Source organism: Paroedura picta, chromosome 3 (genome assembly GCF_049243985.1).
Source record: "Paroedura picta isolate Pp20150507F chromosome 3, Ppicta_v3.0, whole genome shotgun sequence".
Taxonomy (NCBI): domain Eukaryota; kingdom Metazoa; phylum Chordata; class Lepidosauria; order Squamata; family Gekkonidae; genus Paroedura; species Paroedura picta.
The window spans coordinates 156,409,444-156,426,641 of NC_135371.1; the positions used below are offsets into that span (position 1 = coordinate 156,409,444).

General features: G+C 47.3%; 1 protein-coding gene across 1 annotated transcript; it reads left to right on the plus strand.

Annotated features, from left to right (window-relative positions):
• The first annotated feature begins 6,498 nt into the window (after positions 1 to 6,498).
• On the plus strand, positions 6,499 to 16,806 carry LOC143831356 (keratin, type II cytoskeletal 7-like). The gene is made up of 9 exons (XM_077324362.1): positions 6,499 to 7,122; positions 8,462 to 8,679; positions 10,894 to 10,954; positions 12,071 to 12,166; positions 13,309 to 13,473; positions 14,134 to 14,259; positions 15,099 to 15,319; positions 16,232 to 16,263; positions 16,370 to 16,806. Exons 1-9 carry the CDS (start codon positions 6,499 to 6,501, stop codon positions 16,804 to 16,806), a joined length of 1,980 nt encoding a protein of 659 aa, XP_077180477.1.
• Positions 16,807 to 17,198: the final 392 nt, after the last annotated feature.

Genomic DNA, 17,198 nt, shown 5'->3' on the forward strand with positions numbered 1-17,198 from the left:
GGCTGGCTGGCTGCGGCGGCGGCTGGCTGGCGGGGGCAGCGGCTGGCTGGCGGCAGCGGCGGCCATGCGCGGCCATTTTCTGTGGCAGCGGGGGCTAGCTGGCGGCGGCGAGGGCTGGCTGTCGGCGGCAGCGGCTGGCTGGCGGCTGGCTGGCGACGTTGGCGGCTGGCTGGCAGCGGCGGCGGCCATTTTGGGAGGTCCGTGGGAAGAACGGACGGGAGTCCCCGGCAGCCGTACGCTGGCTGGCCGCTGGGGGCTCCCTGGGCGGCGGTCTCCCTGGGCGGCGTGCGGCTGCCGGGGACTCAGTAGCCGGCGGCCTGACGCGGCGGGAGGCGCTTTGCGCCTCCGGCCGCATCAGGCCGCCGGGCAGGGAGCAACTGTGAGCCGCGCTGCGCGCGGCTTGCAGTTGCTCCAGCAAGGAATTGGAGGGACCAATCGGCAGGCGCCCCGCATGCTTATTATGGCGGGCGGTGGGGGGGGAGAATATCATAGGAATAGCATCTTATATTGCAGCTGGATGGAGGGGCAGAGAAATTACTAGAAATTTGAGGATGGAGCTTGTAGAGGGAGAGAGTTAGGAGGAAGCTCAGCAGCTCCTAATGCCATACAATCCACTATCCAAACCTGCTATTTTCTTTAGGGGAACTGAACTCCATAATATGGAGATCAGTTATAATTCTGAGAAATGTCCAGGCTCCACATGGAGGTTAGAAACCCTATTTCAAAAATTATTTACTGCTGTATCTGCTACAAGTGTAGGATTGAAGCAAAGGCTTGAAGGCTCGCAATAATGTTTTGGTTGCCTAGCAATGGCTACTGAGGACATTTGTTTCTTAAAGCTACAGATGCTGCTTCTACCACTTTGTAGAATTTTAATCCCCTAATTTTCCATGTTTCTGCAAACTTGGAGCTTTATATATAATCTGCCTTGACTGTCCATGGCTCCAATCTCTGGATGTAAATATCCACAGATACAGCTTTGCTAAGAATTAAATATGTTGACTGGTGTGTGGAAATTGACAGATGAAGCTTTTCACAGCATGGGGATAACATAAGGTAAAGGTATCCTCTGTGTAAGCACCAGGTCATGTCTGACCCTTGGGGTGACGCCCTCTAGCGTTTTCTTGGCAGACTCAATACGGGGTGGTTTGCCAATGCCTTCCCCAGTCATTACCGTTTACCCCCCAGCAAGCTGAGTACTCATTTTACCGACCTTGGAAGGATGGAAGGCTGAGTCAACCTTGAGCCGGCTGCTGGGATCGAACTCCCAGCCTCATGGGCAGAGCTTCAGACTACATGTCTGCTGCCTTACCACTCTGTGCCACAAGAGGCTCTGGGGATAACATACCCTGATGGATAATATCCCACTAAGCTATTATTAAAGGAATATTTCCCTGCAGGCATGTTGGCAACTCTACAAAGTACATACCCTTAGCCAGCCGGTGTCATCTTCAACAGGAGGCAGGAGGCAGCCTCTGAATCCTGTTTTGTGTGGTATTGAGAAGCAGACATTTCCCTCACTTTTAATTAATTCCAACCAGCCTGAAAGTTTTCCTTGCCCTAAAGAATTTGTAATCTCATGGACAACTCTATAAAACAGCCAGACAAGTGTCAGGAAGGAGACAAGGGCATCGTTAATTAATTATTTGACATGGTTATCTAATTTACCACAGGCCTTTTCTGGCTGTAGTTCACTTCTGCAGCGGCATCTAAACCTTTCCATTTGCACTTGGCACCCGTCTGAACAAGACTGAGCCAAAGTTCCTTATTTCATTTCTTTTTATATAGATTCATATTTGCTTGCTGTGTTTTTGAGGAGTCTTTTGCAGTGTGTGTTTCAGTTGTGCAGTCCTTGTAAGCCATTTAAAGAGTATTCATATGGACAATGTGCAGCGTTAGTTGATGGTGTCCAAATAATGTATATTGCTACTTTAGGGATGCACGATGCTGAAAATATGGGGCACACTTGATGGAAACAGACTCACCAGTGCTAGAAAGAGCAGTCACAGCATTTGGTCTGCACCAAGGAGAAATGGAACCGAAACAAGCATTTTTTAAAGAGTCAGAACAGGAAGGAAGAACGGAAAACCTCTCTATTCTCTACATTACATGCTCTTTTGAAGGACTGATTTGGACCTGATGGGGACCCAAAGCAGCTTACCTTTCTAGTCTCTTCCACACCGCCTTAGGTGAGGCTAAAAAAGAATGGCTGGCCCATGTTGCCCAGGGAGCTCCCACGGCACAGTGAAGACTTGGACCCAGGTCTCGCAGATTCTAATCCGACATTTCAACCGCTATCTCTTGCAGACTGAGGGCCCACCTAGATATGACAATGGCAGACCTATATAAACAAGTGGGTTACTGCCAAATCCATGTAAAGTAAAACCGATGGCCTGAGTGTGGTTTGAGGGCCAGTTTGGGTGGGAGGGAGGTTGTCTCCAGGATGGGTGGGAGATCTCCTGCTGGCAGTCCTCTTCCCCCAAGACTCCTCAGTGGACCAGTGTGTGTGTATGTGTGTGTGTGTGTGGGGGGGGGGAATCCCCAGTACCAGTGACGTGGTGACAGCTGGCACAACCCAAAAATGATCTCCCTGCATAGGGGCAATGCTCTATGTTAAGCCAGTGTATATAAATCAAATGAATGAACAAACAGATAAATGGTTAAAACCATGACGTTCTGAATTAATGTTAGAACGATGCTCCTTTGCGATGACATCACTTCCAGGTTCTACCAAAAATTGCGTTCTTGTCAGAGACCTCATGGGTAGAGGGGGAGATATTTCAGGCCCTGATCTTAGAACCTCTTGTCTCAATCCTTTCTGGAACATGCCAGCCAGATTTGAATAGATACAATGGTGCTGGGTGGAGCAGGCTTAAGGCTGTACTTTTGGCTGTCTGGGAGGAAGCAGCCTCCAATTGAAAATCCAAAAACCAATACCCGATCAGTTCCCTTCAGGCTTATCCCAGCCTTCCTCCAAGGAGCTCAGAGATGTGCATTTGGCTTTCTAGTCCCTGCTTTAATCTCGCAACAACCCTGTTAGTGTGCAAGAGTAACTAGGCCAAGAGCACCAAGTGAGCTTTCACAGCAGTGTTAAATCCCCTCTCCTCCACATGCAGCCAGCTGGGTGCCCTTGGGCTTGTCACAGCCCTGCTAGTACTGTTGTCACAGAGCAGTCATATCAGGGCTCTCTCAGTCTCACCTGCCTCACAGTGTCTGTTGTAGGGAGAGGAAAGGAAGGCAATTGGAAGCCACTTTGACACTCGGGGAAATGAAAAGCAGAGTATAAATAGCTGCTCTTTTTCTTCTTCTTCTTTGGAATCCAGACCTTATTTCAACATTTTGAACGCTGACTCTCTAATGACAAATGGAATATGCAGGTCCCCCAAAAGGCTAAAGGGTATTACAGAGAAGGAGGAGAGACAAATGGAACACTTGAGGGTTTTTTTTTTTTTTGCAAAAATGTCCTTTATTTGTAATATTTCAGAACAGCAAAACACATGATATTTGTTCAGCGACTGTCTTAAAACCACAGTGTAGGGACTGTACAACTTATTATCTTCAGTGGGTATGCCGGCGCGCTCAAATAAATCAGAACAGCAATATTTCAACTTAGATATACGCCATCACAGAAACTGGAGCCTCATTAGTCAAGATTATCTCAGATGTTGTAACCTCTGACCTTAAGACATTTAAGTGTGGTGATGGCATAAGGATGCTTTTCTGAGAGCATTGCAGAGAAAGGAATTAGGGCTGCCTAATGTAATTGCTTACATTGTAAGGTAATTGCTTACATTCCGTAAGAGGTTGCAGGGAGACTGCAGTTGTTGGTACTTGTCCGATGTGTACTCCATCACTGAACACTGGGCCCCCTACAGCAGGGCTCCCCAATCTTTTTATCACCGGGGACCACTCAACGCTTGACAATTTTACTGAGGCCCGGTGGGGGGGGGGTAGTTTACTCCTCTACTCTCAACCACTGCCCTAACGCTCTCTGATCGCTATGGTAATGTTTAAACATCCCTTCAAAATAAGATACAGACACGCCACAACAATGAACATAAGGAACATTTTATTTTCATGGAAATGTTAACTCATGACAATGACAAATCAATGGGAACCCTGAGCTTGTTTCTCTGCAACAAGATAGTCCCATCTGGGAGTGATGGGAGACAATGACACCCGAAGTGTGTTGTAAAGGGCTGGGGGGGGGGATGAAGTAAAGGGCTGGGGGGGGGGGAGAAGGCGTCCTTCGGGGCCCACCTCCAATTAGTCGATGGACCACATGTGGTCCGCAGCCCACAGGTTGGGGATTGCTACCCTACACAATCACAGCTAAGCTGCACTGACACTATCTGCTGAATAAGGAGAGGTTACTATGCAGCTCGATTTTCTTCTCACAGAGTGAAATACTCTTAGAAATATATATTTTAAACACCTCGGTCCCCTATTGTCATTGATGAGCCATGCACAGTTGTTAGGCATGCCAGTCCACAGGTGGGACCGGGGAATCCCCTGGAATTATAGCTCATCTCTAGACTAAAGACATCTGCTCTCCTGGAGAAAATGGTTGCTGTGGAGGGTGGACTCCATAACATTAACCGCCACTGAGGTCTCTCCCTACTCCAAATTCTGCCCACTCCTGGCTCCACCCCCCAAATCTCCAGGTATTTCCCAACCCAGAGCTGGCCACCCTATCGGTTGCACACCATGCACAGGTGATTCCTTACACAGTTCATCGGAAGGAGGCACCTCTGCTTTGTGAAGCCGCCTTTTCTGGCATCATTCACCTGGCAGCAAAACGCACAGGGAAGCCAAAACACCTTGGGAAGCATTGTTGGTGCTCTTGGGCCTGCAAGAAATAGAACAGCAAAGAGGAACTGGATAGTTCCTCTGCAAAAAGAATCAGGTTTTAAAATCACTGTTATCACTTTTTCATTTCACACCTGAATGTGCATTAAAACAAACCGCCGACTGGTCCAGAATCCAGAACAGTGAAGAATTTACAGTGAATATTAAGAGTGAAATAATGTAAATGATCAGTAAATAGTCATTGAGTTCAGTATTCAGTGACAGCCACCCCCCAAGTGCCTGCACGGATAAGGCGATGGATCAGAGATAACACAGGTTATTATAGCTTTGAAAGCACCATCATGATAAATACATTTCATCATAGCAAGCTAAATAATACATTTCACAATGCCTTTCCTCGTACTCCTGTCTTTCTTTTTGTCTTAGCCGTCTAGGCAGCTGGTCTCTCCTTTCTCGTCACGCTGGTCTGCTTAGAAGTTTTTAGAAATGGTGTTTACTGTCAAAGGCCTGCCTTTCTACCTCTCGACTTGGTCTTCATTCACCTGCTCATCTCCATCTTTCTCACCTTCTGTCTTTCACAGACCCACTCAGAAGACAGCAGCCCTTCTACCCATTCCACCCAAAGACAAAAAAATAAAAATAAAAGAGAATTCATGTAATTGAGTGTTGCACGAATGCTCGTGCCACAATGGATGAGATGATCTTGAAGGTACAATGAACCATTTGGGAACTCTTGTTGCCGGGGGGGAAAAAAGAGAGCGAGAACAGCTCGTAGCTGTCCTCCATCATTCACCACCACAACAGCCAAGGGTCTCTTGCCAGCATCCCTACTCCATTTCCCAGAGCAGATGACCAGATGCACAAGCAGAAGTGTCCCCTGGGCTGTTCATTGCCAAACGATCGTCATCTCCACAAAACGGCAGTGTCCGTAGACTAAGATTCGTTTCCTGCTGGAGCGATCTCCGAAACGAACGGAACTGCAACTTTTGCAAGAAGAGTTTACAGATGTCAGTGTAAGAACCCAGATATATCCTCTCGGACAACTTAAAAAAAAATTACCTCTTTGAAATGCAAGTTGAGAAACTACTGCGAGGGAGCCAAGGGCAATTTTCCACACAGCGGCAGATTTAGGGTGTAATCACGGGCGTGCTTTCGGGATTGTGAAAGCCATGCTTTGGTTTGGCATTCATGAGAGTGGTTGCCTGCTATGGGGTTTTACAATTAGAAATGCAGATGGAGATACTGATAGATGGGACCTCCATTGAGACGCAAAGGTGATGCAGCGTGTCAGTTAAGGAGTCTACTCTGCAGACACCATCATCAAGCTTAAGATGTCTTAGTCACTGAAAACATCTTGCATGATCGCTGCTCTTCATCACCGCCGTCGTCTCTCTCTGTCTCAGCACCGAAAGGGTGTGCGAATGGGTAGGGTCAGTGTTTGGTAAACTGGAGATGAAGATCTGTCAACCACACCAAGCCCATGAACACAATAAAATGATATCCTCCTTCCCGCCCATGCAAAATCTAGCCCAACACCTCCCTGGAACAAATAAAAGGGAGGCTCTTTCCAACGCTGCATTCAGAGGGACTCACTTCCCTTGAGCTCTGCATGCATCTTTCCCTTTCTGCATAACAACTGCTAGGCTTGATCGTTTTCTTTGCTACCTGTTCAGTTTTGAAGGCACAGTGATGTCTTTCCAGACTTATTCATCCTCCAAAGGGAGCAGAAGGGGCTACAGCTCGTGTTCTGCTTTCGGTGGTGGTGGTGGAGGAGGAGGAGGTAGACGTAGCTTTTCCTCAGGCAGAGGATTTAGCAGTGGTGGTCTCAGCGGCCAATATGGCAGCAGAAGCCTCCATAACTTAGGCGGAACTACAAGAATTTCCTATGGACGAGGCTATGGGGGAGGCATCTGTGGTGGCTACGGCGGTGGAGGATTTGGTGGTTATGGAAGTGGAGGAGCAGGCGGCTATGGCGGTGGCTATGGCGGTGGCCTTGGCAGCGGAGGTGGCGCTGGCTTCGGACGTATTGGTGGTGGCAGCATTGGGGGTGGTGGCATTAGTGGAGGCTATGGTGGCATGGTAGGTGGTGGCAGTATCGGAGGATTTGGAGGAGGTCCTTTTGGTGGTCCCAGAGGCCCTTTTGGACCTGGTGGTTTTGGCGGTGGGGCAGGAGGCATCCATGATGTCCAAGTGGATCCCAGTCTTCTGCGTCCAGTCCATGTAGAGATTGATCCACAGATCCAGCACGTAAAGAATCAAGAAAAAGAACAGATCAAGGTCCTCAACAATGAATTCGCCTCCTTCATCGACAAGGTGAGCTGTCATAGCAACAGGTGTTACTAGTTGAACTCTTTCTTCAGACAGCATGTCAGATGTTGTATTTTTTTAAAAACAGATAACTTTGTTTTTAATAATTGACCCAAAAAGCTATCTGATACTGATTTAAAGGTTTTTATTGAAAAATCTGATTTCTACATTTCCCCAGCGGGAATTATACAGACTTTGTTCTCAGTATAATGTTCTGTTTGCAGTCTATAGATCAAAGTCTCAAAAAAGAAATTATGCATCCGCTGATACATTTGCACTAGAAATTTTTCATTGTTTTGAATACAGCTGACAGGTAGAAAGCAAGGAGAGAAGATCTTCCATTTTCCTCCAGCAATGCTTAGCAAAAATGAAAGAGCATGACATATTTTCATGAACTGATCTTCAGTTATAAAGCAGTACAAAGGCCAAGAACTGGCACAGGTAGAATGCTTTGAGACTTAAAGCCTTGACTAACAAGGCTGAGTCAGTAGAAATACAGTTGCTACCAAAAATATGGCCAAAGAGCATAATTGCAAGATAAATTTTCTGTGTATGAGGGTGTTCCTACTGCGTCAAAATATCTAAAGAACTTTGAGGGAAATATCACAGGCCCAAAGTAGTCAATGCCTTTCTGAACAGCTTGATTTGTCACTGAATTCTGGCCAAACTAGTCTTGCATCTAAGACCCTAAAGGCAGAACAATTTTTATCTGCTCACCTACCCATGCATTTCTATGCTAGTCATTTGCAGCCTGTATTTTTTTAAAAAGGACTGTTATTTCTAAAGCCTTCATGCCTCATTACTTACAGAAGGTTTTACTCATCCAAGCAATGGGTCATTTGCAAGCTTTAGCTAAAGCCCAGTTTTTATTTGAATCTAAATGTTCCTTCTTTCGAGAAAGAGAAGCCATTTGAAAGAAATTCAAGGGAGTTTTAATAAGAGTAGTGAAGTTTCTTGGGGATGTGGGAAGTCCATACATCCTTCAAAGGTTATCCAAACATGCCAATCATGAACTTTTCTCATTTAAAGTTTAAAAAGAGGGAAATGGGATGTAGGTTCCTTGACCATGACCTTTCTAGTGAAAAACCAGATATCTGTGGTGGGGACCGGTTTTGTTGTGAATGTCTGATGTCTCCCAACATTCTGTGAGGACTATCCTCTCCAGACATCAGAGATCAGTTGCCCTGGAGAAAATGGCTGCTTTGGAGGATGGTCTCCATAGCAATATACTTTACTGAGGTCCCTCCCCACCCTGACTCCACCTCCAAAGTCTCCATGCATTTCCCAACCCAGAGCTGGCAACTCTGCTCCAATGGTTAAGACATCTTAATCTCCTGGGTTTCAGGTCCGGTTCCTGGAACAGCAAAACAAGGTTCTGCAAACCAAGTGGCAGATCTTGCAACAGCAGTCACAAGGACAAGGCCCGAGACAGAACCTGGACGCTGCCTTTGAGAGCTTCCTTAATACACTGAGGAGGCAAATTGAAGCAGTCCGTGGTCAAAGGGCACAGCTGGAACCAGAACTTCAGAACATGCAGCACTACGTGGAAGACTTCAAGAACAAGTAAGAAGCAAACATACATAGGAGATTGGTGTGAGACGTGTTGTCCTTCAAAGGGTCATAAATCACAGTTAGGGATGCCAACCCCCACGAGGGGCCAAGGGGCCTCCAGGCAATAGTTCCCCTCCAGTTCCCCTGGAGAAAATGGCTGCTTTGGAGGGTGGACTCCACTGAGGTCCCTCCTTGTCCCAAATCCCACCCACTTCCAGCTCCACCCCCCAAATCTCCAGGTATTTCCCAACCCAGAGCTGGCAGCTGTACTAGGAATGACTTGTGGTTCACAGGGAGAGCCCCTGCTTGGCTTACTGGGTTCATTCCCCAGTTTCTCCAGTTAAAAAGATTAGGTGATGGGAAAGACTGGAGAGCCATTTTCCAGTCAGAACAGCCAGTATTGACCTTGATAGGGTTTGACTCAGCAGCTTCCTGTGTTTTTCATATCACAGTCACACTCCAGCACACAGTTAAAGATGTGCCATTTGCCCATGGATTTCCATATGCTTCACTTTGATGGACGGTCCAATGGTTTATGAAGAGCCTGTGGACTTTCTCTAGTGTGAACAAGTGCTTACGCTAAGGAAAAGTTGGCTACTACTGGCAGCCCAGTTCCATAGTTTGTGGTTCAACAATATCCTGCCATAAACCTCAGTCTAAACGTGGCAATGGGTGTGATGCCCTTGACTTTGGGCAGATAAACAGCCCTTCCAATTGAGTTGAAGAAGCTGTGGGTGCATCAGCACATTTCATGCCCACCATGCACATGGACAGAATGTTGTGCAGACAATGCTGCCAACATCTCATTATATTCATGAAGGGAAGGTCCACTCTCTCTTCCTGGGCTACTTTAGGCAAGGGAATTCTAGGACTAACCTACCTCACAAGGTTGTTTTTGAGAAGAGGACAATGTAAGCTGGTTTGGTTTCTCAGTGAGGAGGAAGTGGGGTATAAATGAAGGGGGGGGAATAGCGGCCTGCACATCCCTAAAAAAATTGATACCTGTGATTAACTTCACTCACCATAAGCATATTTCATCCTTGCTCTGGAACGGCCATGTAATTCCATTCCTTCTCACAAGCTAGTAATGAAACAATCAAAAACAAAACATCAGCCCAAGAAGAGATGAGGAGAAGGCTGCCAAATGATGCATTTCTTGCACAGAAGCATAGGGGAAATGATACTTTTCTTACATGTATCATCATGTCTGATGTCCACACGTGTCTACTATAGCTTGCAATACTCTTTGAATGGGATCTGCAAATGGCCAGTGGTGGACTGACTCTCCTAAGGAGAGTTGCTTCCTTCTATGTCTTTCAAAGTCATTGAAAGGATATTCCTCTACTTAGGATTGCACTGGCTTGAGGAAGCTCTCTGATTAGTTGATAGGAACACGTGACAAAATACACATGTTCATTCAGTGGGTAGCCATGTTGGTCTGAAGCAGCAGAACAAAGTGTGAGTCCAGTGGCATCTTTTAGACCAACAACATTTTCTTTAAGGTAGGAGCTTTGGTGTGTATGCATCTGAAAAAGTGTGCATGCACAGGAAAGCGCATACCTTGAATAAAAGTGTATTGGTCTTCAAGGCGCCACTGGGCTCAAACTCCGTCTACCCACATTCATGCATGGGACATATGAGGACACAGATGCATGACACATGGAAAATCCATGAATATTTGCTTGTCAGGCACTGCAGAGCCCAAAAGGTAATTGTGTTCCGATTCAATCTGATTTTAACAGCAGGCTTGCATCAGCATCTATCAAATGTATTAATGCTCAAGCCAAAGGCCATGGCTCTTCAAAGGAAAATTGATATCACACATAATGACATTTAATGTCTGCATTTTAAAATGATTCATTTGCAGTCGAACTAGTAGCAGAGCAGTCCTGTCCTTGCATCATAGCCCTCAAAACATAATATATTTCACTCTTAATTTTCCATACATCCAGGAACTTGCATTAATAAATAGATGCTTAGGTTAGGACATTCCAACCAGTGCATCCACGGCATGGGAAAAGTTGCCTGGTGTACATTCAATCAACTGCTTTGGAGATCCCAAAACATGTGTGGTGCTTATTTTGGCCTTGTGATAGTCATCTGGTAATCCTGCATTTCCTGTTGTCAATTTTTAAAGTACCCTAGTGGGAAAAACAAAAACCTTAATATTGCAAGAACTCAAGGTATATATAGATATATATTAAAAATTTCCCCCCCTTAAAACAGGTATGAAGACGAGATCAACAAGCGTACAAGTTCTGAGAATGAGTTTGTGGTCCTGAAAAAGGTAAGACCTGGCTGCGTGTGAGAAGAACCTGTTGGGAGACTCCAATGGGGGCACTGAACCACACTGTCCAAAGGTCTAGATGCATTTGTTTGAAGAGGGAGGGGATGGTGGCAGTTTAGAGCTGATTGAATCACGTTGGTGCAGTTTTAGGGGACAGTCCATACAATCTTAGGCAGAGTGGCTCCAGTCTAAACCCTCTGATTTTAAGGGGCTTAAACTGAAGTCAAGAGCCTCTTGTGGCACAGAGTGGTAAGGCAGCAGAAATACAGTCTGAAAGCTCTGCCCATGAGGCTGGGAGTTCAGTCCCAGCAGCCGGCTCAAGGTCGACTCAGCCTTCCATCCTTCCGAGGTTGGTAAAATTAGTACCCAGCTTCCTTGCTGGGGGGGTAAACAGTAATGACTGGGGAAGGCACTGGCAAACCACCCCGTATTGAGTCTGCCATGAAAACGCTGGAGGGCGTCACCCCAAGGGTCAGACATGACTCGGTGCCTGCACAGGGGATACCTTTACCTTTACCTAAACCGAAGTCACTCTGCATAGAACTGGTGTGGCGTACCTTTTCAGGATGAATGTGGGAATTTCTTAAATGAATGCAACTCCGTATCAGAACCTTCTTGTGTGTCTCAGCAGCTGAGCATCTGCCAGGCATGCAGACGATCTCAGGTTTTAATCCCTGGCATCTCCAGTTCAGAGGACTGGGTGATAGGAAACCTGTCTCTGCCCGAGACCCTGGGGAGCGGCTGTCTGTGTGAGCGCACAGCACTGACCTTCCTTGGCCAGTGATCAGATTCAGGATAAGGCAGCTTTAAGTGTTCAGGCCTTTGGAAAACACGGTCTGCTCAAGTGCTGTGTCTTAATGCAGTCACCAGACAAGGAAGTGGGATCGGCACCTCTTATCTCCATCATTTCAAACTCCAGGGCTCACTTCTCACGCTGGGAAGCAGCGTCTGAAGCTGAGCTCTGCTGAGTCACAGCTCCAGCAAAGCCTTGCCTGGAGAGCCAAGAAGGGAACACACATTCTGTGCAGGTGTGCCCATGACCTGCCATGTGAGCCGCAGCTGGAGAGAACACCGTGAGAAATTCTAAGGATGCTTTCTCTCTCCTTCCTCTCGCAGGACGTGGACTGCGCCTATATGACCAAGTCTGACCTGGAAACCAAAGTCGGTGCTTTGGCAGATCAGATCAGATTCCTGCGAGCTATATTTGAACAGGTAAAAGAGTCTTTCTACCCTGTGAGTTACCCGGGGCTTTCTTCCCAGCCCCCTCCCCAGCCCCAAATTCAAATCCAGCTTCGTGAAAACCCGCCTTCCCTTCTTAAAATAAATCTATATATGATGCGGCGATGATATATCATTTTAGAATGTTTTGAGGGGACAAAGCAGGGAATCAAAAGAACGGTGATGGTAGTCATTGAGGATTAGATGACAAGGTATGTGCCCTGGAGGAACAGTAAGGGACACAAAATGTCACTCCTGGCTACCCTTAGTTATACATCTCTATCTTCCTTTGCTGGCACAAATCTTCTGCTGCACACATATTTGCAATGGAAGCTTCCAGACTTAGGTCACCCTGATTCTCCCCAATTCTCCTCAGACCTGGGTCTCCCTGATTCTCCTCAGACCTGGGTCTCCCTGATTCTCCTCAGACCTGGGTCTCCCCGATTCTCCTCAGACCTGGTTCTCCCCGATTCTCCTCAGACCTGGGTCTCCTTGATTCTCCTCAGACCCGGGTCTCCCTGATTCTTTCCACTCCTCAGACCTGGGTCTCCCTGATTCTCCTCAGACCTGGGTCTCCCTGGTTCTCCTCAGACCTGGGTCTCCCCAATTCTCCTCAGACCTGGGTCTCCTTGATTCTCCTCAGACCCGGGTCTCCCTGATTCTTTCCACTCCTCAAACCTGGGTCTCCCTGATTCTCCTCAGACCTGGGTCTCCCCAATTCTCCTCAGACCTGGGTCTCCACGATTCTCCTCAGACCTGCGTCTCCCTGATTCTTTCCATTCCTCAGACCTGTGTCTCCCTGATTCTCCTCAGACCTGGGTCTCCCTGATTTCCTGATTCTCCTTAGACCTGGGTCTCCCTGATTCTCCCCAATTCTCCTCAGACCTGGGTCTTTCTCCCTGATTCTCCCTGATTCTCCTCAGACCTGAGTCTCCCTGATTCCCCCCCCCCAATTCTCCTCAGACCTAGGTCTCCCTGATTTTGAGACTGAGCCATCTCATTCATTTTTTCATTCAAGTGGCCATCTACATTTTATGTTTCATGTATGGAAAATGGAGGCAGTGATTAGTAGGGAATAGCAGAGGTAAGGTAGCCATCCCTGACTAATGGTGGTCCCTCCCTTTGGTCCTTGACAGGAACTGTCTCAGCTACAGACAGTTGGCCAAGACACCTCCATTGTTGTCAGCATGGATAACAATCGCGACCTCGACTTGGAAGGTATAATCGATGAAGTAAGAAGCCAATATGAGGAGATCGCCCGCAGTAGCCGAGCTGAGGCTGAAACTTGGTACCACACTCAGGTAAGTAACACAGCAGAGATGGGGGGGGAGGGACACCCAATGTGGTTGGTGTCTTCCAAGTCGCCTGTGTTTTTCTCTTCTTCTATGGAGACTTTGCAAAGATGATCCCAAAAAGAATGAAGGCAGCGCTTGCCATCCACAGTTCTGAATCTGATTTTAGGGTCCTGCAGAACAGATGACACCCCCATGCTATATTGGTGGTGGGAAAATGCTGTCAAATCACAGCTGACTTGGGCAACCCTGTGGGGTTTACAAGGCATAAGAGTTCAGAGGCGGTTTGCCATTGCCTGCCCCTGCATCATGACCCTGGTATTCCTTGGAGGTCTACCATCCACATACTAGTCGGGGCCGATCCTACTTGGCTTCTGAGAGCCGACAAGATCAGCTAGCCTTCTCATTTAAGCGCTCAAATGAACAAGCAAGAATTTTATGGCACTTCTACCATGTTGATGCAAACAAATTTAATAACAATAAAGGAAACCAATGAGCTTTTGCAAAGGACATGCCTCTGTCTAGACCCTCCCAAGCAGTCATCCTGATCTAAACTTTTACAACTTTGCTCTTTCTGTTGTGACCTATATATGTGAGGGCATGTGGTGAAATACAGAGGGAACCTTGGAGGTTGTTTCTTTTTTTTAACACATGGTTTCTGTACAATAGTATGAAGCTCTGCAGAACACAGCAGGAAGAAATGGGGACAACCTGCGCAACACCAGACAGGAGATTCAAGAGTTGACCAGAGCCATCCAGAGACTGCGCTCCGAAATTGAACATGCCAAGAAGCAGGTATGGAGCATGAGCTTTCCGATGGGTTCGAGGCTGAAAAGTGAGCCTTTAAAAAATCTCTAGATAGAAGGGCTCATAGTACAGCGGGTTCTATGCATGCAGAATGTCTTTGTGCTCAAATGGTTGGGGGAAAGAGCTTTGCTGGAGAACAGGTGCCATTTAGAAGAGGGCATTCTCAGTCTCAGCAACTCCATCGCATTTGGAAGCCGTGTGATACCTCCTTCTCAATCGCCCTTCCAGTTTTTCAACCCTTTGGAATACGGGACAAGTTAGGAAAAACAACAACAGAGGCCTCCTTTGGCTATTGCGTCACAAAAGGCGGGCCTTGTGCACACCACATGAATGACGCTGAGCCAGGTGTGTGGCATTTGGAGACACATTTCCTCCAGACGCTTAACTGGCTGAGAGGTCCAGACAGAGGATTACAATGGGAGCCCAGAGCCCAGACCAGAAACACTGGAAGATGTCCTTGTACAAAGAGGGAAAGGAAAGTCATTATGTATCGGAGGGTGTGTGTAGCATAGCCAGGTGAGCCAAGGTGTGTCTGGTAGCCAGGCGGGGGACATGTAGAGGTGGTTTAGCTATGGGCTGCCTTTGCATTATTGCAATCAGACCAGCCTTGAAACCTAAACCAGTGGCTCCATTATCGGATAAATAGGTGCTCATTTTCCCTGGGAAGCTCATAGCCAATGTACCACTGGCTGATAACCAGCAGGCAAGGCTGAGACACCCAAAGAACAAACAGGGCCAGCAAATGTCAGTCAACCCAGTTATTTCTTCCTGACAAAAGAGACCTGCAGTGGAAATAAATCCATTCCCCCCCCCCCCATTTCTTGTAGTGTGCTCAGCTGCAATCGGCCATTACTGAGTCCGAGGAACGTGGAGAGTTGGCCTTACGGGATGCAAAACAGAAACTGGAGGAGCTGGAAGTTGCGCTGCAGAAGGACAAGGCAGAACTGGCTCGCCTATTGAAAGAGTACCAGGATCTGATGAATGTCAAGCTTGGTCTGGACATTGAGATTACCATGTACAGGAAACTGCTGGAAGGAGAAGAGAGCAGGTACATTCATTGCGACTTGTTCTCTGGAAGGTTTCAACTAAAGTCTTGTCCTCAGGGGTACTTGATGATCTTAAAGACTACTGGATGTCAGATTTACACGTCAGAAATTCAATCGGGATTGCACAAATATTCAGGGAACACCCTGTGAATATTCAATATCCATATTTTAGGCAGCAAATTTGTGCTATCTTGGAAAAAGAGTATTTGTTTTTAGTTAATTGACTGCCTTTCTTAGAACGAGCCAGGTTGGATCAGACCAATGGCCCATCCAATCCAACGCTTTGTGTCACACAGTGGCCAAACCCCAGATACCACCAGGAGGTCCACCAGCAGGGCCAGAATGCCAACAGCCCTCCCACTGTTGCCCCTAAACACCAAGAGAGCATCATTGCCCCAGACACAGTGTTCCATCTATGCCTTGTGGCTAAGAGCCATTGATGGAGCCCTGATTCCATATGTTTATCTAAACCCTTCTTGACGCTGCCTATGCTTGTAGCCACCACCTGTGGCAATTCATTCCACGTCTTATTCTCTTTGATTGAAGAAGTACTTCCTTAGAAGACTCAAGACAGTTGACAGGATAGAAAACAGTGCAATTGTACAGCATAATTTTTGCCTTCTTCTGTAACGATCTTTGCGCTCTTCACCATGCAATGAACAGTGTTCTGTCATCTCTGCTCCTACACACTAGTCTAGAATGTGTGCATTGATTGCTGGGGTTGGGTAGGAACTGAAGTACCACCCTGATGAGTTTTTGTCCCCTTGCACTCCTAGTCAAATGATTCATAAATGCTAGAAAGGAATACTATCAACAAGAACAAGAAATGTAATTAAGACTATTGGAACCATTATGTCGTCAGTCAAGGAGGGCTTTGCTTCAGTGAATAATTCATGTTTCTTGTTCCTAAACAGACTATGTGGCCAAGGATCCCAAGTTCATGTCTGTAAGTAGATAAGTAGATTCTACCTTGGCTACCCTTCATTTTGCAGTTTTTCTGCATTTATGGCTGTGCCTGTGAACGTGCTACTAAACCTGTGCTTCTCTTGCAGCTGTGAGGAGCAATACCCACCGGTATGGTGGTGGCGGACTTGGAGTCGGTGGCCTTGGAGGTGGAATGGGAGGCGGCGGACTTGGAGGTGGAATGGGAGGCGGTGGACTCGGCGGTGGAATGGGTGGAGTCGGTGGAGGAATCGGAGGCGGCGGATACAGCGGTGGAATGGGAGTCGGTGGAGGAGTCGGAGGTGGTGGATACAGCGGCGGAATTGGAGGTGGAAGCTATGGAGGCGGAAGCTACGGAGGCGGAAGCTACGGAGGTGGAAGCTACGGAGGTGGAGTTATAAGCGGAGGCGGTGGAGGCATCATGAGTGGTGGCTCAGGAGGCTCCTCTAGCGGAGGAGGTGGTTTCTCGCGTAGTTCAGGAGGCGGTTCCAGAACAACCATAAGAAGAAGCACCACGTCGTCCACCAAATCTGGTGGAGGGTATTAAGTCCCAGCAGGTCCCGGAACAGGAGCTTCTAGCGGCAGCAGCACAACACCTTCAACCTCACCCTGGTCTCCCAGAAAAGAACAAACTGTGTCTCCTTTTGATCCTCAAAGGAAACTTGCAACAAGGCGCCATCTTCCATCTTGCTTCTGTTGCTTATTGCTTAAAACACAACCGACGGAGGAATGTTGCCAGTAGAGAATGGTAGGGAAATGAGCAGGTGGTTTTGTCATTTATGACACCAGCTAGAAGAGGTTTGATTGAGATCTGTAGATCACACATACGGCGGTACCTCGTTCACTATGCTGTATATTTTTGGCTTTTGGGGGGGTCGCTGCCAAATGGCAATATGTATTTAAATGATCTTTTCTTCTCTTTCTTGAGGCTTCTTCTTC